This window comes from Chelmon rostratus, chromosome 20 (assembly GCF_017976325.1).
Source record: "Chelmon rostratus isolate fCheRos1 chromosome 20, fCheRos1.pri, whole genome shotgun sequence".
Lineage (NCBI taxonomy): Eukaryota > Metazoa > Chordata > Actinopteri > Chaetodontiformes > Chaetodontidae > Chelmon > Chelmon rostratus.
Window position 1 is genome coordinate 2,528,341 of NC_055677.1, and position 25,590 is coordinate 2,553,930.

Consider the following 25,590-nt stretch of genomic DNA (forward strand, 5'->3'; position numbering starts at 1 on the left):
TTCAGGACTACCTGACAGCACAGCACTTCACCTGCTTTGACAGCTTGCACACCTGAGGATGGTGACCTTTCTTACAGCCTGCACCGATTAGAAAATAATTCAGTTGATTAAAGGCTAAAGTAACTAAACATTCCCAGTAAGAGCTGCAAAGTAGACTAACAGCTTAGATTTACCACCAGTGACATTGTTCTTATTTCCTGTGTGTGTGTGTGTGTGTGTGTGTGTGTGTGTGTGTGTGTGTGTGTGTGTGTGTGTGTGTGTGTGTGTGTGTGTGTGTGTGTGTGACAGAAATGTTGTGTCATAGTCAGCGGAAGAGTTGAGCTGGAAGCTGTACTTGTGTTTGTGTTTGTGTTTGTGTGTGTGTGTGTGTGTGTTTGTGTTTTCTGTTTGTGTGTGTGTGTGTTCTGTTTGTTTGTGAGTGTGCTTGTTGGTGTGTTTCTGTGCACAGTTGAGATGGAAATAAAAGATAACAGGGACAATAACAGGTTCGAGAGGCAGGTAAAGTGTGTGTGTGGGCGCATGCAGGTGTGTACATATATGTTATTTTGTGTGTGTGTGTGTGTGTGTGTGTGTTCAGAGCACAGGTGCAGGGTTTGCAGTTTTAATCCTGTGATTAAGAGGTGCTACATGAGCATCCTGTCGCTTCGGCTCTGATTCTCCATCTGTGTTCTGACTCACACACACACACACACACACACACACACACTTGAAATGTCAACATTCTTAAACTCCGCAGCCTTTCAAACATTTCACGATCTATTTTCGCAGACAGTCGGCAGCGTCCAAGCGTTTTTGTTGGTTGATCAGCTGACCGCGGCTCTGAGCGCCGAGCTGCGTTCAGGGGCCTCGCGTTCGATCTCTTCAGTCCGGATGAGGAATCTCATTCACACGCGGCGCTGTGATGTTCCACATTTGGCGCAGATGACATGCAGTGTGAATCTCATGTTTGTGTGCATGTGTTTGGCTGTGTGATTCTTATGAAGTACTGCTGATATAATACCTGATTTTCTGCGGATGTCGGGTGTTTTATGGACGACCTGCATTCAGAAATAACACCCTTTTTTCTCCATTTAACAAAAACAAGCCAAAGCTCTGAAATGTTTCAGCACAAACGGCACAAGACAAAATAAAATGCAGTCAAATGTTTGATTTAAAACAGGAACCGTCTGATTAACGACTAATTAAACAAGATTACAGATGTACGCTTTTTGATATTCTCTACTAGAACAAATTTTCCTCTGCACCAAACAGTTTTGAGGATTGATAACCAGCCCAAGATGAGAGGATTAGGAAAGTATGACTGTCTTAAAGTACTGTACTGTACTCACTGCTATCTGAGAACTGTGAATACTAGTTGCATTTTAGTGAAAATTGTAAATGAAAACACTGCTTAAACATTGTGCCTGTAACAATCTGAATACTATCGATTATATAGTTTGTGAGATTTAATTGCATGGTCAAGAGGCAGACAGTGATCCCTCTGAGACAATAAAAGAATAATCCAGTATGTTATGTAGAACGTCCCCTCTGGCTTGGCTGTATAGTAATATAGTGCACTGCATTATACTACTTTTACTTTTCATGCTTTAAGTACATTTTACTGATAACATTTTTACAGAAGTAAAATTCTGAAGGCAAGACTTCTACTTGAAATGTAGTATTTTATAGTGACGTACTTTAACTTCAGTGAAGTGTCTGAATACTACCTCCAGCACTGCACACGCAGCCTCTCCTCCCATCTACGACCTTTTTCCCATGAGGAATAAGGAAGATAGAGAATGAGAGAGAGAGAGAGGAGCAAACCGGAGAGGAGAGGTGAGAACGGTTCACGTAAAGATAGAAAAAGCGAGGAAGTAGGAGGGAACAAGGGAGGAAAGGAGGGAGGGAGGCGAGGATTTCTCTGTGGGAGAGACAAAGTGGGAGAGAGAGGTAGAAACAGAGGGAGAGAGAGAGAGGAGGAAGTGTCAGGGACGAGCAGAAGCTGGCGTCAGCTCCATCCTGTAGCCTGGCAGTCGATGCACAGGAGCATGTTAGCGCCACAGAGCCTCAGCCGCAGTCGGGACTACAGGACCCACAATGCACTGGGACACCCGGCAGCCAACAGGTCACCCACCTGGGAACTGCAGGTAGGGAGGGAGGAGGGAGGGAAGCATTAGAAGTAAGAGAAAGGGGTGAAAGACAGAGATGGAGGTCGGACTGGGGAGCGCAGAGCAGAGAGGATGATGGGAAGGCAGGCAGAGGATGGTGACGGCAGGAAATGCAGTCTGGATGTGTTTACCTGTTTATTGCATCGATATCCTGAGTACACAAAGCAAGAGCAGCGAGGAAGCTCTAGAAAGAGTTTGACAGAGGGAGGGTGTCACTGAGCGCACACACACACACACACACACACACACACACACACACACAGTATGGTATCATTAGTCACTCAGCTACAGCAGGAAGCAGGTATCGGGGGTGGCTCCATGACAACTGTGCATTTGCGTGTGTGTCCCATTTGAGTGTGTGTGTGTGTGTCCCATTTGAGTGTGTGTGTGTGCGTTGTAATTTCCCGCTGAGCGCATGACGAACATTCGAGGAATCCTGCTCAACCTGTTGTGAATCACTGAGACGTGCAGAAGACTGGACGACAGGAAAGCATTCTCACACTGATAACAGCGCTCTTTGGGTGTTGTTTATTTTTGATTTACCTGCCCGCCAGCTTCTTTATATACTGCGTTTCCCAGAATGCTTTTCTACGAAACACCCAGCGAACATGCCTGAACTCGCTCCACTCAGTGTGATGTTTGGCGTAGCAGAGATCAACTGTCGTAGCGTTGACATACATGAGACTTAACTCCACTGTTAGTAGAGAAGAAACTTCCTCAGACCTCACCCTGTCTTGTGGCTCAGGGTCTGCATTGCATTCAGGTCCATTGAGGCTAAAAATATGTCTAGAAATTGGTCTGTCTCTGTAATGACTACATTTTTACCAGAGCATTGTGAAGTCGCCTCTCATTGGTGAATTTAAAGGCATGAACTATCAGTGATGTTAACAAAACGCTTCCTTTGCTTTCGCAAGTTGATGAAATGCTTTGTATGTGGTCAAAAGTATGCGGACACCCCTGAGTACATACTTTTTTATCTGTTTTTCCTGATGTGGGTTAGACATTGACGTCCTTATTAAGGGAAATCTTAATGCCGCAGCATGCGGTGGTATTTTAGACCAGTGGTTACCAATCAGAGAAGAGTCACAAGATAAATTTTAGGGGTCACCACATTATTAAGAGGATGGGAAAGCAGACAGGGAGGGATTTAGTTATTTGGGGCACCTAGGAAAACTCAGGCATTGTCACATCGTCATTAGTTTATTGTAAAAAATATCAATTAGAGCCACTTAAATTTAACTATTAGGGGCCCCACTTAGTTTGAGGTTTTGAAGTCCAGTTTGTGGAGCCTGAGCGTCGGAACTGAGACGCATCTGTAGAAATTTGGTTTTGCAAAAATCACATTTCATGTGTTTTTTTTACTGTCCAGAGTTTCTAATATTAGTCTGGATTTGGACTGCCAGTCTAAACCGACCATAACATCTGGATGTCCACAAACTTTTGGCCTCCTATTCTCAATTTAATGTTTTAAGGTAGATGCAACTTTCTCTGTCATGTGATTCTATATATTTATAATGCTGTCATTAGTTTTAGGTGCCAGGTATTTCCAGCACAGGCACTACGTCACTCTCCATGTTTCACTGCTGCTTCCTGTGTCGAATCTGATGCAAAGCAAATGTGTGAGATGACATCAGATTGTGTCCTTACAGCCAAATGAACCGTCCAGTTACTTTAGGCCAGTTAACTATCTGGACAGCAGAGCCGTAGGAGTTTGGATGCTGCAGCCACTCAACAGTTTATTGTTTTGATTGGTGGCCATCGTAGTATATGTACTGTTTATTCTAATGTTCTCTATATATCATGTAGAGATTTAAAAAATAGATAGCAATATATTGGCTGATGTGTGCTTTCTTACATATCTCTATTAAAACATATGTCCTAGGACTGCAACTAATGATTGATTTCACTATCAGTTAATCTGGTGATTATTTGATTAATAATCAATTCATGGTTTGGTCTATAGAATGTAAGAAAACTGTGAAAAATGTCCATCACAAGGTCCCATAGTCTGCGAGGTGACGTCTGCAAACGTCATGTTTGTCCAGTTTTCTATCATTTAAGACAAAGAAAAGCAGCAGTGAATATTCAGTGTCATCATATGAAAATAAAGTAGCACTGCTTATTGAAATTAAAAAGGAAAATCCTTGGTTTAATACAGCCAGTGGTCTAATAGGTGGCAACACATCATATCCCCAAACAGGGGCTTTTACAGAGAGATTGAAATGTGTCGTCATCCAAAAAGTTAGTGGCCAATCAGCGTTATTGATTTATCCGCCACAGACAAACGTGTAGTTTAAAGAGTGTGACGTTCAGACAGTCATGATGACCTCGACCCTGTCGTGTGTGTGTCTGTGTGTGTTACAGGATGATGTGCCAATCAAGGAGATCAGCATCACTCACCATGTGAAGGAGGGGTCCGAGAAGGCCGACCCACGACAGTTCGAGCTACGCAAAGTCCTGGGACAGGGCTCCTTCGGCAAGGTGTGTGTGTGTGTGTGTGTGTGTGTGTCTGTGTGTGTGTCTGTGTGTGTGTCTGTGTGTGTCTGTGTGTGTCTGTGTGTGACTGTGTGTGTGTGTGTGTGTCTGTGTGTGTTGATATACCTGTCATTGATTGTGTGTGAGTGGGCTTAAGTGTGTGTGAGAGTGGGCTTCTTTTCCACTCAATTCCCCATAATGTTTCCCTTGTTGTCAGTGTTTGAGAGCCCGTTGCCATGGAGACGGCAGGCTCAGGGCCCTTCAAACTCCCGCTCAGCATCATCGTCTTTATGAATGAACAATTAGCCTCCCGCTTGAGGTGTGTGTGTGTGTGTGTGTGTGTGTGTGTGTGTGTGTGTGTGTGTGTGTGTTTATTTTAATCTACATAAGTATGACCTAGAAAAAGGGGCTAACCCAAACAAACTCTGACACACACACACTAAAGATAACATGTGACATACACTACATTCAGCATGGACACACACACACACACACACACGCTCTGCCAACTTTGCAACCATTAATAGTTAGATACTACAATGAGCAATTGCACAGTACATTATACTGCTCACATACATATTACTCACATAAATACATAACAGACCGACTTAATTGTTCACTTTGTGTGTGTGTGTGTGTGTTTAGGTGTTTCTGGTGAGGAAGATCACTGGGCCAGATGCTGGTCAGCTGTACGCCATGAAAGTCCTGAAGAAAGCTACACTGAAAGGTAAAACTAGAGACCTTAACTTTCTCTACTGTGCTTCTTATTGTCATCAAACCGCATGAAAAGACCAAAACCCCCATCGACTAACAGGGACTGTGTGCATCAAAGTCTGACAGATCTTCACACTGTTGCTCTGGCTGACATGTTCCCTCATCACCATGAACACACACACTGCAGGTTATTCTGACTCAGTCGCACACACGCACACACACACACACCGGCCTGCTGCCACAAACACTCACTACAGCACCAAACGTGGATTAATCCGCTGCTGAAAATAGTCCCCAACAGATGCTCTATTTTCTCCTGTTTGTTTGATAAAAACTACAGCGAGCAGCTGTTTGAGGAAATTTACTGAACCTTTGCCTAAATAAAACTACACATTTATGAGCTGTTCTTGAAAGTTTGCATCAGACTAACACACATTGGTGGTTTTGGTCATTTCACTGAGCGAATAATTTGCTCTTAGCCCTGTTAAGCTGCAGGGCGACGTGCTGCGAGTTGGGCGGCGCTTGGTTTCGGCTTGTCCGTTTCCCAGCGCAGTACCAGGGTCTCCATTCATGTTTTATCAGCCTGGTTTGATCTGATTTGCATCGCGCTGGATGGACTCATTTGCATAAAGTTGAGGTCACTCAATCTGAACAAACCTTTTTAAGGCAGTTTTGTCTTTTAACCATCATCATCAAATACGCAGCTTTTGCGGATGGACTCTCACTTTGTAGCTACTGAATTGTCCTCGAGGGGATTTGTTGTGTTTTTTGTTTGCTCAGTCGTCATCGCCCAAAATGGAATTTCACACTTGAACATGAGACCAGCCCGAGATACACAGACCTAAAGAGGCGTATGGAGAGAGGAGGAGAAATAATTCAAATTCCCAAAGTGACTCATCTCCAGTCACACACCATCTGCTGGTGGAAAAAAGATGCAGCACTCCTTTATTTTGTCTGCGTCTCTCTTTCTCTCCTCTGAATATTTGTGTCTTGCTTTGCTTTTTTTCTGTCTTGTTTTTAAATTTGTTGTCGGTGATTTTCTTCTTCTGTCCCTGTGATTCACTTACTCATCCGCTGCCATCTGGGAGTCTCTCCAGCCAAAACAGAAACCAAATAAGGGAGGCTGTTTTTCTTTGGCTTTTCTCTAAGTGCTTTATGTGGTGATTTATGTGTTTTCCACTCTGTGTGTGTGTGTGTGTGTGTCCAGTGCGTGACCGGGTCAGGACAAAGATGGAGAGAGACATCCTGGTGGAGGTCAACCATCCCTTCATCGTCAAACTGCACTACGGTGAGTCATCCAATAACAGACGTCCGTGATGACTCACCAACTTTGCACCAGCCAATCAGATCTCATCACTCCACCTCGCAGTGGAAATGTTCAGCAAGCAGCGAACTCCTTCGATCGAATCTGAATCCATTTTCTTTGCTTCTCTCTTTTCTTCCTCAGCGTTTCAGACTGAGGGGAAGCTCTACCTGATCCTGGACTTCCTCCGAGGAGGAGATCTCTTCACGCGTCTCTCTAAGGAGGTAGCACCTTTGCAGCACAACGAGTGGCCTTTAGGATTCAGCTAATTTACCTGAAACATTCTGTTCTGAAGAAAGTCTGAAAACACCAAAAACTGGAGAATTTAAAACAGGAACTATATCATCATTCAGCCTCTAGTGGGGAATTAAAATCCCTCCCTCAGCCTCAGTTCATTTACAAATTCAAACATGTTCACCTCCTCTCCAGTACACCACGTTTTCTTCATCACCACACGGTTTTGATATCTCGCTTTCAACGATGTGTATGGTCAGATTTGTTTGGTGAATAGAGCGCGATGTGCATGTTTCGTTTTGACGGAGCTGCGGTAAAGATCCCTCTCGTCTGCCCCTCGCCGTGTGTGCAGATGCTTTCAACTCAGAGTCCAGAATGTTTAAAGGCAGAGCAGGTTTACAGTGTTCGCACAGCACCTTTGAACAACAAGGCAATTAAAAGCACTTAACATAAGACGTGTAAGGCACCAAGGAAAGAAACACGAGGCAATATAAGAGTAAAATAGATTCAAAGTACAAATAAGCTGAGATAGAATAAAACAGAACAGGAGACAAAACTGTGTACTGGATCTAATAAAGGGCTGAAGTCCTGACTGTGAAGAACTGAGACTTGGAGCGGACCTCCAGTTTCGTTCCAGATATGTGGAGCCTAAAAACTGAATGCTGCTTCTGGACAGTACGCAGACCTGAACCCAGACCATTCGAGAGGTCCTGGTCTTAGACATTCAGTGGAAAGAGGTTAATGAGGTCATTAGGTGAAGTTTATATAAAGGTAGTGCAGGACCTGTGGAACAGTCAGGTATTTAGAATATTCCACCTTAATAAGAATAGAAGCTGAGCACGCCTCCTTTAACCTGAGTGATGTGGAGCAGCTGAACAGTCGGTGTGTAGCAGACATTAAACGCTGCACGGCGTCTGTCTGATCACATTTGATTGGGTGGATTTGTGTCTCAGGCTGCAGGATGAGTCATTGAGATATGTTCATGTTTCATAGCAAGAGAAAAAGGGATTTTGATATTTGGTAAAAATACTCGTATTTTTGCACATGACAAGATATCAGAACAACTAGCACATGGAAAAAGTATTTTTTCTATCTTGCAGACATTTAGCAGTGTGCTGCGGGATTTTTGACTTTGTCATGTTTTCAAACCATCCACAAAGACGATGGCGCACAATGACTCATTCTGTTTTTGTAGCGTTTTGTTTTCGTCTGTCTGCATCAGGACTGTCATTGTCCGACCATCAGGGAATGAATGTAGAGTATACTGAAGCGAAGGGTTTGACGTGACGCAGCTGAAAGCTCAGCCGAGATAAATACAAGCGTTTCACCACGGAGATGAATTTAATGATGAAAGGAATGAAAATTCCATGTTTCAGCTTCAAATTTATCCCCAAAAAATCAGATGTGCAATTGTTTTAATGCAGGTATGAATGAGTGAGAACTGACATGTATTTGAGTAAATGTGTGTGTGTGTGTTTGTGTGTGTGTGTGTGTGTTTGTGTGTGTGTTTTTAGGTAATGTTCACAGAGGAGGATGTGAAGTTTTACCTGGCAGAGCTTGCTCTGGCCCTCGATCACCTTCACAGCCTGGGCATCATTTACAGAGACCTCAAGCCAGAGAAGTACGTACACACACACACACACATACACACACACACACATACACACACACACACATACACACAACACACACACACACACACACACACACACATTTCTTTCAGAATCTAAAAAAAAAGCTTTTCTGTCATTTCAGCATCCTGCTTGATGAGGACGGACACATCAAGCTGACCGGTGCGTAATATGACACCTGTTCTGTGTGTGTGTGTGTGCGTGTGCGTGTGTGTGTGTGTGCGTGTTTCCATTTGGACTGCTGCATGACGGCTGTAAAGTGTGATAACTCTACTTATCGCTGGTTTCTGTGTCAGACTTTGGCCTCAGCAAGGAGTCCATAGATCACGAGAACAAGGCCTACTCCTTCTGTGGGACGGTGGAGTACATGGCTCCCGAGGTGGTGAACAGGCGAGGACACACGCACAGCGCCGACTGGTGGTCGTACGGCGTGCTCATGGTGAGAGGATGCCGCTCGCTCTGCGGTCGTGGTTAACAGGGTGCGGGGAGGGAAAGTCGTCACGGCAGAGCAGTTCGCCTGTGCTGATCAGTGACGAGCTGCAGGGAGTCTGTGATAGCGACGGCTAGCTGCCTGATGCTGAAACATGTCATTCTTTAACGGATTCTTGCTGGATCTTCTGAAGCTTTTATTTATTATTGAAGAGTATTAACCAAAACATTTACTGTAACTAACTGCAGCAAAAAAATAACATATATGACATTTCAGATTCAGCACTCTGAACTTTTACTTCTTGAATATTATTATTTTAAAACTCTAAATTGTTAAAAGCTAAATTGAAATAAAACTGCTGAGGATTTATAATGATTCGTATTTAATAACCAGATTCTGTTTTATGAAACGACTCTAACAGCTCTCACATCAGCAGTGTGGTCGAAAACAAAGGATGAAGAAAATATTTCTATCAAATCCACAAAGTGACTAATCATCTGCATATATGTATATCATATATGTATATATGGTCACATATACAGCATATATGAGTGTACACTGTATGTATTTATATTGTGGCAGACGTATAATACAACAAAAACTGCCTCAGCTGCAGTCGGTTTTCATATTTGTGACCGAGTTGTGTTCTCTCTCTCAGTTTGAGATGCTGACGGGAACGCTGCCGTTTCAAGGCAAAGACCGGAAAGAGACGATGACCATGATCCTCAAGTAAGACACTTTATACTGTCGGTACGCTCTCATCCGATCGCCGCCCAGCAGCTTTTATTACAGCTTACCGCACATCCGAGAAGACGCAGAGAGAGGCGGCGTGAGACTGTCCTCCCTCCGCCCAGTCGGCCCAGAGGAAAGTGAAGGATTCATTTTAGGCCAGATAAAGTGCAGCACTCAGGAGGAAGAGGAGGAGAGATAAGAGAAATGGACTCAAGTGTTCTGATAGCAATTTAGAACGGCGAGGAAGGAGACGGTGAAAGAGAGAGTCAGGTTGGAGAAAAACAATTCACAGGAAGTATTAACCCGTCCTGCTTCCTCTGTCGTCTCTCTCTCGCTCTCAGTGTCTGCAGGAAAATGCTGAGCAGACTCTGCACACTGCTGAGTGTGTTTCCTGTGTGTGTGTGTGTGTCGCATAATGTCGTCTAGTCTTTCACATACTTTCAGTTTGGATATACAATATGGACAGTTGATAACACTGCAGTTATTCTGCCTGCTTCATAAAACCTCGGCTTTTGCTCTGTGTCTTTTGTTTTCGCAGGGCCAAGTTGGGAATGCCGCAGTTTTTGAGTTCAGAAGCTCAGAGTCTCCTCAGGAACCTTTTCAAACGCAACCCCGCCAACAGATTAGGTAAAACTTTCAGAACAAGCACATAAAAACAGTGAGAAGTTGTCCGTTCGTGTTCAGATATGTCAACCATGAATGTAGATTCATCCGCCACTGAAAGTAGTCCCTTTCAAATACACTATTTCCTCCTCGAAAAACAGTGACCGGCTGTTTAAGGAGATCACAGAGCATTTTAAAAATACAAATGTTTTGAAAGATTTCCGTCTTCGGAGGGAAACGCTGGGCTCTGACAGACTCAGTGATGCCTCCTGCTGGTCAACACTGGACTGACAGCTGATGGTGTTTGTTTGTAGGAGCTGGACCAGACGGTGTGGAGGAGATCAAGAGGCATCAGTTCTTCAGCACCATCGACTGGAACGTCAGTAACTCCATTCGACAAACTTTGAATATATATTTGAATATTTTCTTATTTCGTCTTTGCTGTGTGTCTCAGTTTTCTAACACGTCCTCCTTCCTGCAGAAACTCTTCCGCAGAGAGATCCACCCCCCCTTCAAACCGGCCTCAGGACGACCTGACGACACTTTCTATTTTGATCCAGAGTTCACAGCGAAAACACCCAGAGGTACCAACTGTCACTCCGCCTCACTTCCTCCTCCTCCTCCGCCTCCTCCTCCTCTTCCTCCCATTCACACACCACTGAGAACTACGTTCTGGATCTAATCTGGATCAACGGCTGTTTCTGTTTGTGTCTCAGACTCTCCGGGGGTCCCTCCCAGCGCCAACGCCCATCAGCTGTTCAGAGGATTCAGTTTTGTGGCCATAACAGAAGAGGACACACAACCTTTACCCAATACCATCGTTCAGGTACAAACATTCAATCTAACTCAACACAGCTCAGAGGCAGAAATAATCTGATCTATGGAGTGAAACCTCAGTGAGTGGAAGCAAATAAAAATCTCCACGACTGCATTACCTTTAGTGAAGTGTTCTGTGTCGTACATGAGAACAGAAGGCACAACAAACTAAAGCAGCGTGTACCTTAAAGAGCCAAAGGTTTGTAGTTAAAGAGAGAACGTACTGGTGAACCCTCCCTAACAACGTTCGGAGCCTTTTGATGAAGCCGTATCTTACAAACTGAAGGCACGGGTGGGAGGGAGGGCCAGTCACTTAACAGGCAGTCTCAGCTAGCTTCTGCAGCGCACACATTTGCGAGAGAAAAGGCTTCAAGGACAAGGGCTAAGTGGTTGTGTCTGGTGAGCTTCCCCGCCTTTAACGAGCAGCGGTGCGCAGAGGCCGCTGGTGGAGCGGTGTCGGGGGCAGGGGTGGAGAGCTCACTGCGCACACGTAAAAGCGGCTTACATTCACTTTGCAAAACATCCACGCTGCTCGGCATTATGGGTCGGGAAAAAGGAGAGCCATTAGGTGAAGTTAAAAGGCCAGAAAGGCCCGATACCCCTGAGTCTAATGTCTCAGACGAAAACATGAGGTTAACTGTTCCACCTCCCGTAAAGAGCAATGGATTCATCCAGGACTGTCTTCATCCCTGAACCGGTGAGTAATGTTTGTGTTGATGTTTGTATCTCTGCATGTAGCAGCTGCACAGAAGTACATCCCAGTTCTCAGACACCTACGAGATTAAGGAGGACATCGGTGTCGGGTCCTACTCCATCTGCAAGCGCTGCCTACACAAGGGAACCGGCATGGAGTACGCAGTCAAGGTAAAACCACCGCAGTCTGCAGCGAGGCGTCCGCGTTCAGCTTCCCTTCCCCGTAAACACCGTTCGTCTCTGTTACAGATCATCAGCAAGGCCAAGAAAGACCCGACGGAGGAGGTGGAGATCCTGCTGAGATACGGACAACATCCCAACATCATCACCCTGAAGGATGTGAGTCGCCTTCATCCGACTTCTTGAACGCAGCCGCTCCGAAACGGCGGCGGTCAATAAAACTGATGCTTTTATAAGGAGGCCTTCAAAGGAAAAACCCGCTCTCGCAGCAGCTGTTTTACTGCTTTTTGATTTTGCACTCAGTTGAGCTGAATATCTGGTGACTTTGTCTGCGCAGCTGGTGGACAAAACAGTAATTTCCCTGCTTTGATGCTGATGGTTCCAGTTTGGTTTCAGTTTACTGTGACTCACTCGTATTCCGAGTTAAAAATACCATCTCGCTGTTGGGTGAAAACGTCCTTACTTGAATCACTTGCAGTGACTAAAGACCATTATATCTGCATTCATCTGTTTTAGTTCAGTTCCTTTTATTAAAGAGAAGGCTGGTGGCTGCTGGGGATGATCCAGCTCGTTTGTTCGGTATGTTATGTAGATAATATTGCAGTTTTAGTTCAGGTCTCTTGTCTCTGCACTGCGTCTCTTCTTCCTCTTTGCAGCAGTGACACTAATAAATCAGCTGTTTACTCTCACCTGAAAAAGTTTTCACACTGAACACTGACAACAGCTTTGAGTTTTATTAGAATAGAGTGCATCGTGCTCACACTGCATGGTGTTCAGACACCAGTGTGTGGAGCTGTCACGCTGGTTTGAATACATGAAGTCACAGAGCGACTAAATCGAGCGTCGTTCATGTTGTTGTTGTGCGGTAGGTGTATGACGACGGCCGGTCGGTGTTCTTGGTGACGGAGCTGATGAAAGGAGGAGAGCTGCTGGACAAAATCCTCCGACAGAAGTTTTTCTCTGAGAGGGAAGCCAGCGCTGTCCTCTACACCATCACCAAGACGGTGGAGTACCTGCACGTGCAGGGGGTACGTTTGTGTCGGACCACACGGGGCGAGCTGGGGACGTTCGGTTTATCCTCGAAACGCCTGGCTTGACCTTTTGTGTTGTGTTTGCAGGTGGTGCACAGAGACCTGAAGCCCAGTAACATCCTCTACGTGGACGAGAGCGGGAACGCCGAGTCCATCAGGATCTGCGACTTTGGTTTCGCCAAACAGCTGAGAGCGGAGAACGGCCTGCTCATGACGCCGTGTTACACCGCCAACTTTGTCGCGCCCGAGGTACCTCGTCTCGTCAGTGTTCAGGATTCAGGTCCAACGCCGACTTTAACGGCGTCTCCGTCAGCAGGCCGCCGGTCTCTGTGTCTTTGTGTCATGAGCACAGTGATGAAGGTTGTGTTTGTGGTGCTGAGAGGTGATGAGCAGGTGTTTTTACTTCCTGCTGGACGCTTCAGATAACACAACAAAGGGTTTTTTTTTTGTTTTTTTAGTGTTTGTGTGTTGTGTATTTTTGTGCATTTGGTTGTGTATTTGGTTGTGTATTGTGTGTTTGGCTGTGTATTCAGTTGTGTGTTGTGTATTTTTGTGTATTTGGCTATATTGTGTATTTAGTTGTGTGTTTTGTTGTGTATTGTGTGTTGTGTATTTGGCTGTATTGTGTATTAGGTTGTGTGTTGTGTATTTGGTTGTGTATTGTGTATTTTTGTGTATTTGGTTGTGCTTTGTGTGTTGTGTGTTTGGTTGTGTGTTTGGTTGTGTGTTGTGTATTTTGTTGTGTGTTGTGTATTTGGTTGTGTATTGTGTATTTGGTTGTGTGTTTGGTTGTGTATTGTGTATTTGGTTGTGTATTTGGTTGTGTATTTGGTTGTCTGTTGTGTATTTGGTGGTGTGTTTGGTTGTGTGTTTGGTAGTGTATTTGGTTGTGTATTTGGTTGTGTATTGTGTGTTGTGTATTTGGTTGTGTATTTGGTTGTTGTGTATTTGGTTGTCTGTTGTGTATTTGGTGGTGTGTTTGGTTGTTGTGTATTTGGTTGTGTATTTGGTTGTGTATTGTGTGTTGTGTGTTTGGTTGTGTGTTGTGTATTTGGTTGTGTATTGTGTATTTGGTTGTGTATTGTGTATTTGTTTGTGTATTAGGTTGTGTTTTGTGTATGTAGTTGTGTATTTGTATTTGGTGAAGCTGTGAGGTTTCTTCAGCTGCAGTGCGTTGAATAGTTGTCTGTCTCAGTGAGGGTGGAGCAGGTCACATGTTCATGGTGGGGGGGGTGAAACACAGTTTGTGGACATGATGTTTGTGTGTCCCTGCAGGTGTTGAAGAAGCAGGGTTACGACGCAGCCTGTGACATCTGGAGTCTGGGGGTCCTGCTCTACACAATGCTAACAGGGTGTGTGTGAGCACATCACCACATCTCTCACACACACACACACACACACTCAGACACACTCACACACACACACACTCACTCGCGTGTCTCTGTGTGAATTCTTTCTCCGTCTCATCCGTCTCTCTTCTGTCTTCTGTCCGTCTCCAGTTTCACCCCCTTCGCCAACGGACCGGAGGACACGCCGGAGGAGATTCTGGCTCGTATCGGCAGCGGGAAGTTCTCGCTCACGGGAGGATACTGGAACTCCGTGTCCGCTGAGGCGAAGGTGACGACGCCGAGACGCCAAATGTCTTAAAGTCGGCTAAGACGGTCGGTCAGTATGTTGTCGTCCCTGAGCTCATGCGTGACCTCTGACCCCCTCAGGACCTGGTGTCCAAGATGCTGCACGTGGACCCTCATCGGCGGCTGACGGCGGGTCAGGTCCTCCGACACCCCTGGGTGCTGCACAGAGACCAGCTGCCCAAATACACCCTGAACAGACAGGACGCGCCGCACCTGGTCAAGGTGAATCAAACTGCCTCTTTCCATTATTTTGTTTTTTCACATAATTTGTTTGATTTATTTTTCGAGTCTTAATGACGTTTTATTTTGAAAAGTGGCCGGATTCTCTCTGTTACATCCGTCTCGCTTGACGACACCATAAGTCACGTGATATATCCCGCTAAATTAAATCCCAAGCTAACAAAATGAACAACAAACAAAGTTCTTTAGAAAAATTTTTTGCAAAGGGGAAACGGTCCAATGAAGGGACGGAAGAGGAACCGACACCTGCTAAAAAAGGGAAAGCTCCGAACAGGCAGTATCAGGAATCCTTTTTAAAATATGGATTTATCGCTACCGGCGATTCCCACGCACCGAGCCCGCTGTGCGTAATATGCGGTGAGCCAGGTCCTCTTGACATGATTAAAAAGTGGATTTACGTTCATTATTATTGTTATTATTATTATTAAAGAGAAAATACCACAGTTTTTAATGACGATCTGATCATTTTATTTTGTTTTTATCTGCTGCACCTTTAGACTGGGCCGTGAAAATATTGTCAGACATTAAACTTGGCTATGGTACAGCCCTTTGACTCTCTGTGTCCCCCCCTCCAGGGTGCGATGGCGGCCACCTACTCCGCCCTCAACAGGAACGTGTCCACGGTCCTGGAGCCGGTGGGCTGCTCCACTCTGGCCCAGCGGAGGGGGATGAAGAAGATCACCTCCACCGCTCTGTGACCTTTAACCCCCTCCCCTACCCCACCCCTCGACTCTGACCTCGATCTGACCTCCGCCGGACTCCCTCCCCGCTCTCTCTGATCCGGTCCGGCGGGACAGACTACTGATGGACCCAGGAACTGCTAACGCCAAAAAGGAACACCGAGACCCCCGCCCCCCGTCCTGCACCTTAACGGACTCTTCTATCGGATCTGGATTTCTCAGCTTTAGTATGGTGATCGACAGCCGGACCGAGCTGTAATGAAAACCTGTCGCAGAGGCCGAGTCCTCCTGCGGCATTTTGCTTTGGACAATCAGCGCCGCCTCTTGGACCCGGAGCGCACGTCAGGACCATAAAGTACTGTATTTATTTACTTCACACGGGGAAATCTGAACATAGGAACATGGTAATCTAATGTATGCATTTAAAGCGCTAGGATCATTGTTATTATACTGTCGTCATGGTTCTGCGTAGCTGTAGATCCTGTATTTAAACCTCAAGTAGCCTCTGGGACGACGGCGTCTGCAGAAAAGGACGGAAGCTGTGAACGGTCGTTCGCAGCAGGTTAACGTTCGGAGCGGCCTCGGCCTCGAAGTGTCGCTTCCAAGAGTTTCCTGCACAAATTGGGAGAGATAGCAGAAGCATTTAGTCAAACTTTAGTTCTGATTGTGTGATTTTGTGCATCTCACACTTCCAGTATTTTACCTTTCAGGTGCAAAAGTCAAAGAACAGAAAGGAAATCGGTTCGTCTCCGCCTGCAGATGGTTGGTCCAGAGTGAACGACAGTTGGCGTGTGAATCTTACAATCTGTGCGGAAAGACTTTTAGTTGTGGGAAAGAAATCAAGCTTTTGTCCCCGCAGGTTTTACATAAACTTAAAGAACAAGACCGGCAGTATTCTGTGTTTTTCTTATTGTCAACAAATCCCACGAACAGACCAAAACCAGCCACGTGCTGCCATGTCTCACCGCGGTCTGACTTCCTGTCTGTGGCTCCAAGCCCATTGGTTCCTTCTGAAGACGTAATTCTCTAAAAACACCTCACAAATACATAGTTTTATTTTCAAACCAGGTGTGTTCCTTCAAACTGGAGCAAACGCTTCAGGGTTCTGGTCTCTTCTGAGGATTTATCGACAATAAGAGTCCAAATATTTAATCTGTAGTTTCTCGCTCATTAACTCTCATTGACACAACTCAGAAAATTACGAGCGAACAGAAACAAAGCAGACTCTTCCTTTACTTTGTACTTTAGGTTTTTAAAGCTGCACAAGACAAGTTTGCATTTTGCGGCGCCCTCTGGTGGCGACAAGAGGGTTGAATTCTGACGGTTTGAGACGTTTGTGGAAAATGATGAAGAAGAAGAAGTGATGGCAGGACACACACAGGGGACTGCTCGTACATTTTACTCCTCGTCTTCTTCTTCTCTGATTGTAATTCGGTAGTTGTGCTTCATGTGACACAGATTGAAATTAATTTATGCAAAAACAGTGGTGGAAGAAGTACCCACATCTTTTACTGAAGTAAAAGTACACTTTATCCAAATATACTGAAAGTACCAAAAGTAAATGTACTCACTATGCAGAATGACCCGTTCAGAATGTTTTACTGGAGCGTACTATGAAGGCATTAATGAAACATCATCTTTTATTCCATCTGACTATTTGCTGTTTATGTTTGGTTTTAATGACCTGAAGCACCGAAAGCTTTGAGAAAAACACGGTGGAGTAAAAAGTACATGTTGTCGACTGGAAGGCAGAAAATGGAGTAAATGTACTCAGTTACTTTCCGCCACTGGAAAACGTGGAATGTAAAGCACCTCTCAGGCTGGTCAGACAGCAGATCTGGTGTGTGTGTGTGTGTGTGTGTGGTGGGGGGGTGGAAGTCTTGTGCAGCTTTAAATCGTGTCAGTAAATTTAAAGTATAAAAGCAGCTTTAACTCAGAGAACGTTGGAGGAGTTTCATTAAAACAGCAGCATCCTGTTTCTTCTGTTCCCCCCGCACGAGCAGGAGGATGTTTTATTACCTTCTGAAAGCAGGGAGACGTTGGGTAAAGACCTGAACCCGGATCAGCCTCTGAGCCTCTTCTGTATGAGCCGACCGATCGTCTCCGTATGCGCAGCAGACAGGAGCTGAACTGTAAAAAAAAAATATATATATATATATATATACACGTCGAGCAACTCAGGTTTCTACGAATCAAGACGATGCATTTTTTCTATGTCCAGCGGGAGAGACGTGCACGTGACGAGCACACAGTGTGAGCGACGGGAGGCGAGCAGACATGAACCTGGTGGTCCACGGAGCAAAGACAACCACCTGTCCTTCACAAAACATACCTGCTCCGGAGGCTTCACTTGTCCCGGTGCATTCACGGACCTTTAACGTGGTCACGCTGGTGATGGAGACGCCCTCCTGTCAGCAGAAACCTTTAACACGCTGTAGCAGATCAAACACTCACTGGTACATTTACTGACATTCCAGCTCCTCCACCCGTGAGCATGAAGAGATTCACGTTCACCCCAACCACACAAACTTACTGACCAATCAGCACACGGGTCAGGCACCGCGAGTAAAACAGCGTAAAAGTACTCCAGTACTGCGTTTAAACCGTTGGTAGTACTCGTTCTGCAGAGCAGTGACTGAGGTTGGTGGTTCTGATGCGTTCATGTGCGAGTCCAGACTCATGCAGGGCTTCCTGAACGCACCTGAGGGGTCTTCAGGTGGTTCATGAGTCCTGCTTCACAGATCTGGGCTTGCTTTGAGGCTCCAGCAGTTATTAAAAGTAAAGCAGGCGAGGAGTTTAGAGGAAGTGAAACGACTCAGGGTCACAAACCAAAAAGGCTGGAAACAGCTGATCTGATCTTTAACTATTTATTGTATTTTATAAACAAGCATCATGTTTTTTATGTGAAGTCTTAATCTGAAAAGTTACGAGTAACTTCAGCTGTAAGGGAAATATTTCACTCGTTACTCCGCGACATTGATTTAACACTTACTGAGATGATGTGATGCAGTACTGTGCTGCTAATCTACTCAGTGATACACAAAGGATCTAAAACATTCAGATGATCTCACATGGACAGAATATCAGAGTATTCTCTCGTAGAATCACAGGAGCCGGTCTGCAGAATGAGTACTTTTACTTTTGATACTTTAAGCACATTTTTCTGATAATACTTCTGCTTTTATTTCAGTAGAATTCTGGATGTGTATTTCTACTTTTAGCAGGAATTAAAGAACTGAAAGCAGATCAAGAAACGACTGATCGGTAAAACAAACCCTGACTGATCAAAGTTCGGTTCAAGTTTGTTTGTGGTTTGGGTGAACTGGCCCTTTAATTACAACCCGAGCTCAGTTTCAAAGCGACCTCTTCAATGATCGTATAATTGTTGTGCATGTTGATCTTCACCTCACCCAGCTGGCACATTCAACGGGTGCTGCAGCGCATCAAAGCCCTCTGTGCTGGACCGGATCCCGCAGAGTTCAGTATTCAGGTCTTTAGTGGTTTGCGAGGTGAAAACCTGCACCTGTGTGCCTCCTCTCACCTGAGTTTTGTCGGCAGGCGGGCTGAAGACAATCGGCGAGCTGTGAGTGACAGCAGCTTCCTGCCGGAGCTCATCTGAATGTCTCCACACAAAGGGATGAAACGAAAGTCAAACATTCGCTTTGTTTTATATATAAGAAGAAATGTTGATTATTGCCTCGTCTATCGATGTACAGCTCTGGGATAAAGGAATGTAAAAGGAATGATTTTCTTCTGCTCTCCATCTTCCTCCTCCTCTTCCTCTTTTATTTGATCCTGTCAGAGACGCGTTCAGCCCTGCTGCTACACCAGCTCTCTGTTTTTGTACCTGCAGTGAGAGTTGGACTTTCTATTAAAAATAATAAAAAGGATAATCAGCTAATAAACGCATGCAGACTCTCATTGAACACGTCATGTTCGTTTCTTTACAAATCAAGATTTTCACACACAAAGAAGCTTAAGAAATATGTTTTGCTACAAGTTAAACGACCAAAGAGTTTGAGTTAATTGACAGAAATTTAATTGGCAGCTAATTTTATCATCGTTAATCATCCTCTGAATGATCTGAATGTGTTTGTAATGATGCGGAGCTTTGGACTAAACAAACACTGTGAAGGCGTCACTTTGGCCTCGTCGTCACCACATTACTCACTATTTTCACAATGTTTCCAAACCAAACGGTCGATCGATTAACGGAGGAAATAATCAGCAGATTGATCTAGAATGAAAAGAATCATTAGTTACAGTCTGATACAAAATAGCTTCACTTTAATACTTGAAGTACATTTTCCAGATTATTCTCACATACTTCTACTGAAAACATTTTCACTGCAGGCCTTTTACTCGTAATGGAGTCTTTTTACAGTGTGGTGTTAGTACTTTTACTGCGGTATAGGATGTGAATACTTCCTCCGCCACAGGCCGAGCCAACGTTTGAAACAGACCAGAGTCATCGAGCACCGATCACATCGATTCACAGAACTGTGAGGTTTGTGGCCGCAGAGCAACACGTCAGACATGCAGCAAAAAATCCAGCTGAACTATAAATTAGTGATTCTCTGAGTGCTCATCTAGCGCCATCATCAGGACAGAATGGTAACTCGTCCAAAACTTTAGTTTGTGACCAAAAAGCTGCAAAACTAATGACGTTCTCATCAAGCCGGGGGGAGAGAGATGAAATTACCACAGCGCTCAACCAATCAGTGGCGTTTCCCTTTAATGACGTCAGGAAATAAAAAGGATAATGTTACAGCGAAGAAAACACAAAACCATAAAACAAAAATACAAGACAAAGATTTCATTCCAAACACATTTTCACCTCCACAAATTAAAAAACTCTAAATGTTTAATAAAACAGATTGTTGCAGCTCATCTCAGTGTTGATGCACCAAACCCTGTTGATATTTTAGCACCTTTAATACTTGTTTCAGCCTCCACATGTAGAATATTCATGATTCACGTTTTTGACCTCTATTAGAAAAAAAAGACGGGATGTCTTTAATCCCATGATTGCAACAATAAAACTGTTAATTTGATGTTTTTAAACACTAAATTTATGGTATTTTCATAATTTCACATTTTAGGTCCACACACACTACTCAGTGGTTCCCAACGTGTGGGCTGAGACCCCTCACAGGGTCCAAATGGGAATCTGAGGGGTCACAAGATGACTGAAGGGATAAAAAAAGGCAAAAATATATTTGACTTACACAAAATGGTGTTTATCTGTCTTTTATCTGGTTTGTGTGTTTGAAATATTGGACACATTCACTGCTTATGGCCATTATTATGACTGTAGTAACTTGTGAATAATGTAAATAAATTGTAATTCAGTCTCAAGCAGACACTGATTTCATCTGAGGGGCCAGAAAACGTTTGGGAGACACTGTTTGATGTGTTCGATGGAAATTAGGACAATTATTTTCACTTTCATGACCCGTTACTGATCATTACTTCGAAGGGTCATTGATTTTTTTAGCCTTTCAATGCCACTTTTAGATCTTCAGAAACGACTTAAATGATCATCAACGATTATAAAAATACTTTTAATGGAGTTTCTGAATGTCGAGCTAAACGATCACTTGATCAACGTGTGACTTCTCTAAATCCTTTCTAAGTGAATCTTCTTCATCAGGTTCACACGTCATCGTCGTCTCTCGTTTAGAGTGACGGCGTTTCCATGCATGCAGGCTTTTTAAACAACTTTCTATGCATTTACTACAAATCACGTGACTTTAACCCACTTCCTGCCTTCTGGGCAGGTATGTGGGTTAGATCCATCACAGTGAACAAATTCAATTGACTTTCGTTTGTTCGCTGCGCTGACGAGGCTGCAGCGGCGGCCGCGTGCTCGCTGTGATGGATCACCCACATGAATGATGCGCTGAACAGCAAAAATTTGGAAAATGCCCCCAGTGAAGCAGACAGCACCTGATTTGCAGTAACACATGAAAAATACCGGCACGCCCTGCAGATTCAGACTCGCAGAGCATCACGTGCACAACGACGGAGGCAGTTACTGACTGCGTATTCATGCTGGACCATCACTCTCTTTCCCCTGCGGTTGCTCGGTCCGTGATGGGAGGAAGCTGTGGACAGGAAGTGTTTGAAAGTCAAACTTAAACCACGTGAACAGCCGTCTGCCGCCGTGTAAACATCATCACCGTAAACGCTCGTCTCGGCCTGTGCGCCGTGAAGCCGCAGATTCTTCTACTCTAACTGGAATAACTCATGAGTAACAGGGAATATACAGTATTTACACACACCTCAAACACAGCGCAGGGCTGAGGGCGGCACTCACAGCTCTTCTGCTTCCTGGGTCTTATTCACATTCCAGCTGAAACAACCAGCTTTTCCGTCCCAAATCATTTTCGAGTGAGTATCTTTGGGTTCTGGTGGCTGCTCGAACAAAACATCCGAAAACTTAAACGTGCATTTTCACTATTTTTTGACCTCTCAATGATGAATCAAAGGGATAACTGATGATGAAAGTGAGTGTTAGTTGCAGCCCTGACGCACTCTGTCTACCGACCAGCTTCACTGTGGGGATTTCGGATCATTTACACACCTGTGCTTCGTTTTGGAAGAACCTCAGCTGAAGCTGGACGTCACTTCATGTTTCTCAGTCTAACTTCACATTTCACTTTAAAACTGGTTCAACTCTACTTGATTAACGAGGACTGATTGCTAGAACTTCTGGTGGCGGTGGCGCTTTTACTCAAGATGCTACATGTTGCTCGTAGAAGCAGTTACACCTGCGAGTCCTGCAGGGCCGTCGCATCCTCTGCGGAACGTCTACAAATGAGAAGACGTCATGATGCAAAGCTCAACGTGTCCAAGATCTCATAAAGGAATAGTTTAATAGTAGTAATAAAGTAATAGTTTTAACATTTTGGGAAATAACCACTCTCGTGTCTCTATGCTAATTGTAAAGCTACAGCCAGCAGCCAGTTAGCTTAGCATAGCATAGAGACTTGACGCAGGGTGGAAAATCATCATCATCTTGTGGTTTTATGGGGGTCTCGTGTCGGACTATTTCTTGGAGTCTCCGCTGGCTGTGGCTGACAGACCGCCTGGCGTACGAGGCCCTGATGCTTCTACACTTTGGTTGCAGTTCGGATCAAACAAACACGACACATTAGCGAGCTGTACGGCGGCAGTAGGAGGTCGAGCAGCTTCAGACCTCAGTGGCATTGATCTTCTCAGCTGACTCCCCGCAAATAAAAGTGTATTTTTATTCCTTTAAATGAAGCTAGTGATCACATGTCTGACTCACATCAGGGCAGTAATTTTCCTTGAATTCCCGCCGAGGCCGCTTTAACATCGGTGTACTTACTGTACGTGACACTGACGGCCGCCGCAGGGAGACGACTCCAGCACGTGGCACGCTTTGAAATAAGAGGGCTGTCTACAGAAAAGGCTTCCTAAATCTGATGACTGTCAAAAACAAACCGCTGTGTCAGAAGTTCAGTCAAAGATGCATAAACGTCAGCCGTCCGTCTGACGGGGAGGAGGTCACTGAGCTGCCGCCGCTTCAGTCTCGTAACGACGACAGAAATTCAGCTGGACAAAACGTGTCAGAAGTCGGAGTCGTCCGTGGCGGAGTTATCGACGATGGCGGACACCCCAAACATCTGCAGGTGCTTTTCACCGGACTCCTGCGTCTTCTTCTTCTTGTCATGGTTTTTGACGTGGATGCTCAGACCCCTCTCGGTCATCTCGTAGATCTGACACTTGGCGCAGTAGTAGGGCGACACGCCGACGTGCCTGAACTGGTCGGCCAGGTACGACATGAGTGACTTGAAGCCTTTGTTACAGATGTCGCAGCGCGGGATGACGCCCGGGTGCTCCTTCTCCAGGTGTTTCTTCAGACCCCACTTGGACCCTTTGAACCCCGTCTTCTCCGCCTCCGTTTTGTTTTCCACCTCCACCGAGCAGAGGAGGCAGGTGAACACGGCGCTGTGGTTGGCGTGGCGTTTTGTGTGGGCGTCCAGTTCGATCTGAGTACGAACTGATTTCTGGCACGACGTGCAGAAGAACGTCTTCTTTCCCACCATCTGGTGCATCTGTTTTAAATGGACGGCCAACCCGGCGCCTCTCTTGAAGAACTTTCCTGGTGGCGGGCACAGGAGGCACACCAGTCTTTTATCTGAGCCCGAATTCATCGCCATCACGTCGCTGTAGTTCTCTCCGAGCTCCAACACACACTTATTACTCATGACCTCCTCCTTTGGGACGTCCTCCTCAGTCACCAGCTTCCTCTTCTGCCTCACCTCGTGCCTCGGCCTCTGTGGCCTGGACGGTTTGGACGCCACAGGTGAAGGAGCGGTGGCGTCCTCTCTGAACACAGGATGTTTCACCGCGGGCTTCCTGGCCGGGAGCGATCGATCGACGGACATCGTGAACTGGTAGCTCTCTCCCTCCTCTTCAGGATTTGAATACTCGATGACATAAACGCTGTCTTCCTCCTCCTCTCCCACGGCCTCCTCCTCCTCCGCAGGCATCGAGTACTCCACCACCTCATAGTACTCTGCAGCGCCGTCTTTAGACTTCCCCCCGACGTGAGACTGCTCCTCAGCAATGTGCGTGTCATCTATTCTCACCACTGTTATCTGGTCCAGCCCACCGGCGCCGTCCCAGCTTCCGTTTCCTGACACGACTGCGGATGACGTCGCTTTCCCTGCAGGCCCGCCGCCAACCGCCAGGAGTTCAGAAGACGTCTGACACGAGAGAAACAGATCGTTTATGTTTCAGGAGCCAGATTAACTCACAGTTAATAACGTGAACACTTTTCTGTGTCGCTGCATGAATCATTTAAAGCACAATTTGAGTCAAACGTTGTTCGCTGCACAGCTGCACACAGGGAGAACCACCATGATGCAGCGACCTCCAGACACTCATTTGGCCAATATTTAATTCTGGTGACGTGTAACTCAGCATGTGGACTGAATTTAAAGTTATCAATAACTTGTTAATTCTATAAATGGTTGAAAAAATTAATGAAGGCTAAATGTTTCTTTATACTCTGGAAAGTTTTCTGACAGTTATTTTAATTTGTAGCTCAGTGTGTGATGTTTTAGTCTCACTTAGACATAATTTGGGATAAAAACGTGATATTTTCTTTTATATTTCCCTGAAACGGGCCTGAAACGTCTGCACGGCCATCCTCACACTGCTGCACTTCTTTTAAAATATTGTATTTTACTTCAGTTTATGTATTCTATCCACTCTATTGTTAAGTTTATCTTACAATCAGTCAACAGAGTTTTTCCCATCTTATGTTACAGAGTTTTCATTGTATTTTTAGTCTTATTTATAGATTGTTTTGACTGTTGTTGTTATTGTAAAGCACCTGAGCTGCATTTTTTGTTGTGAAAGGTGCTACATGACCACAGTTTGTTATTAGGATTATTAGCAGTAGTGTATTGTTTCAAATATGAATGTAATTGTAAAATTCTGCATTTTTTATGTATTTATTTATATTTACCTGTGATGACTCTTTCTGTTCTGTTGTTGTGATGTTTGTATTTTACATAATTTTACTAAAGAGGAGATAAAAAGGTGAATATGCAGCAATCTTTAATTAAACATATTTGTTATGCTTGATAACACATGATGATGATGAATGATCAACACCCCTGTAATAAAACATATGACATGTTTCAGTTCAGAGGAGCAGCAGCTCTCCTTTGCTGCTGAACGACTTTCTTGTTTTAGTAAATGTTCAACACTCACCATGATCCTGCTGCTGAAGTCAGCCATCACAGCCAAACCTCGCTGAGCTGGAAACAAAACTGCAGCTAGCTTAGCAACAAGGTAGCTAACGTGCAAAGAGACTACAAGTCCCAGCAGAAAATATATATTTTCTTAAACTTTGCAGCAGCCGGCCATCTATCGGAAGAAGCCAAGCGCTGAAACGCACATCTAAAGTTAAATGTCAAGAAACAGACAATAGTGGACCAACAGTCGGAGCAGGAGGGTCAACAGATTCCGTTCAGGAGCACAGCTCGACCAAAATGTCTATTTTCT

The 25,590-nt window shown here is 44.9% G+C and overlaps 2 protein-coding genes across 4 annotated transcripts in view; one reads left to right on the forward strand and one right to left on the reverse strand.

Moving 5' to 3' along the window:
• LOC121623692 (ribosomal protein S6 kinase alpha-3) overlaps positions 1-19,457 on the forward strand; it is a 46,807-nt gene extending 27,350 nt beyond the window's left edge. The window contains exons 3-23 of one of the 3 annotated variants that reach the window (XR_006007847.1): positions 4,512-4,628; positions 5,268-5,349; positions 6,544-6,624; positions 6,784-6,863; positions 8,388-8,494; positions 8,629-8,666; positions 8,801-8,943; positions 9,593-9,663; positions 10,205-10,293; positions 10,584-10,648; positions 10,751-10,853; positions 10,986-11,095; positions 11,824-11,949; positions 12,028-12,117; positions 12,828-12,986; positions 13,077-13,238; positions 14,265-14,341; positions 14,489-14,606; positions 14,705-14,845; positions 15,439-17,675; positions 17,765-19,457. Coding sequence is in view for 2 of the 3 variants with exons in the window: in XM_041961071.1 (XP_041817005.1) it covers positions 4,512-4,628; positions 5,268-5,349; positions 6,544-6,624; positions 6,784-6,863; positions 8,388-8,494; positions 8,629-8,666; positions 8,801-8,943; positions 9,593-9,663; positions 10,205-10,293; positions 10,584-10,648; positions 10,751-10,853; positions 10,986-11,095; positions 11,824-11,949; positions 12,028-12,117; positions 12,828-12,986; positions 13,077-13,238; positions 14,265-14,341; positions 14,489-14,606; positions 14,705-14,845; positions 15,439-15,561 (2,082 nt within the window). In the remaining variant the exon portion in view is untranslated. Of the gene's footprint in view, positions 1-4,511; positions 4,629-5,267; positions 5,350-6,543; positions 6,625-6,783; positions 6,864-8,387; positions 8,495-8,628; positions 8,667-8,800; positions 8,944-9,592; positions 9,664-10,204; positions 10,294-10,583; positions 10,649-10,750; positions 10,854-10,985; positions 11,096-11,823; positions 11,950-12,027; positions 12,118-12,827; positions 12,987-13,076; positions 13,239-14,264; positions 14,342-14,488; positions 14,607-14,704; positions 14,846-15,438 lie in introns of all 3 variants that reach the window. The other 2 variants (XM_041961072.1, XM_041961071.1) reach the window with 2 other exon arrangements.
• Positions 19,458-20,261: 804 nt separating this feature from the next.
• On the reverse strand, positions 20,262-25,563 carry LOC121623967 (zinc finger protein 350-like). The gene is made up of 2 exons (XM_041961527.1): positions 25,297-25,563; positions 20,262-24,281 (listed from the first exon to the last, which is right to left on the reverse strand). Exons 1-2 carry the CDS (start codon positions 25,321-25,323, stop codon positions 23,139-23,141), a joined length of 1,170 nt encoding a protein of 389 aa, XP_041817461.1. The 5' UTR covers positions 25,324-25,563; the 3' UTR covers positions 20,262-23,138.
• Positions 25,564-25,590: the final 27 nt, after the last annotated feature.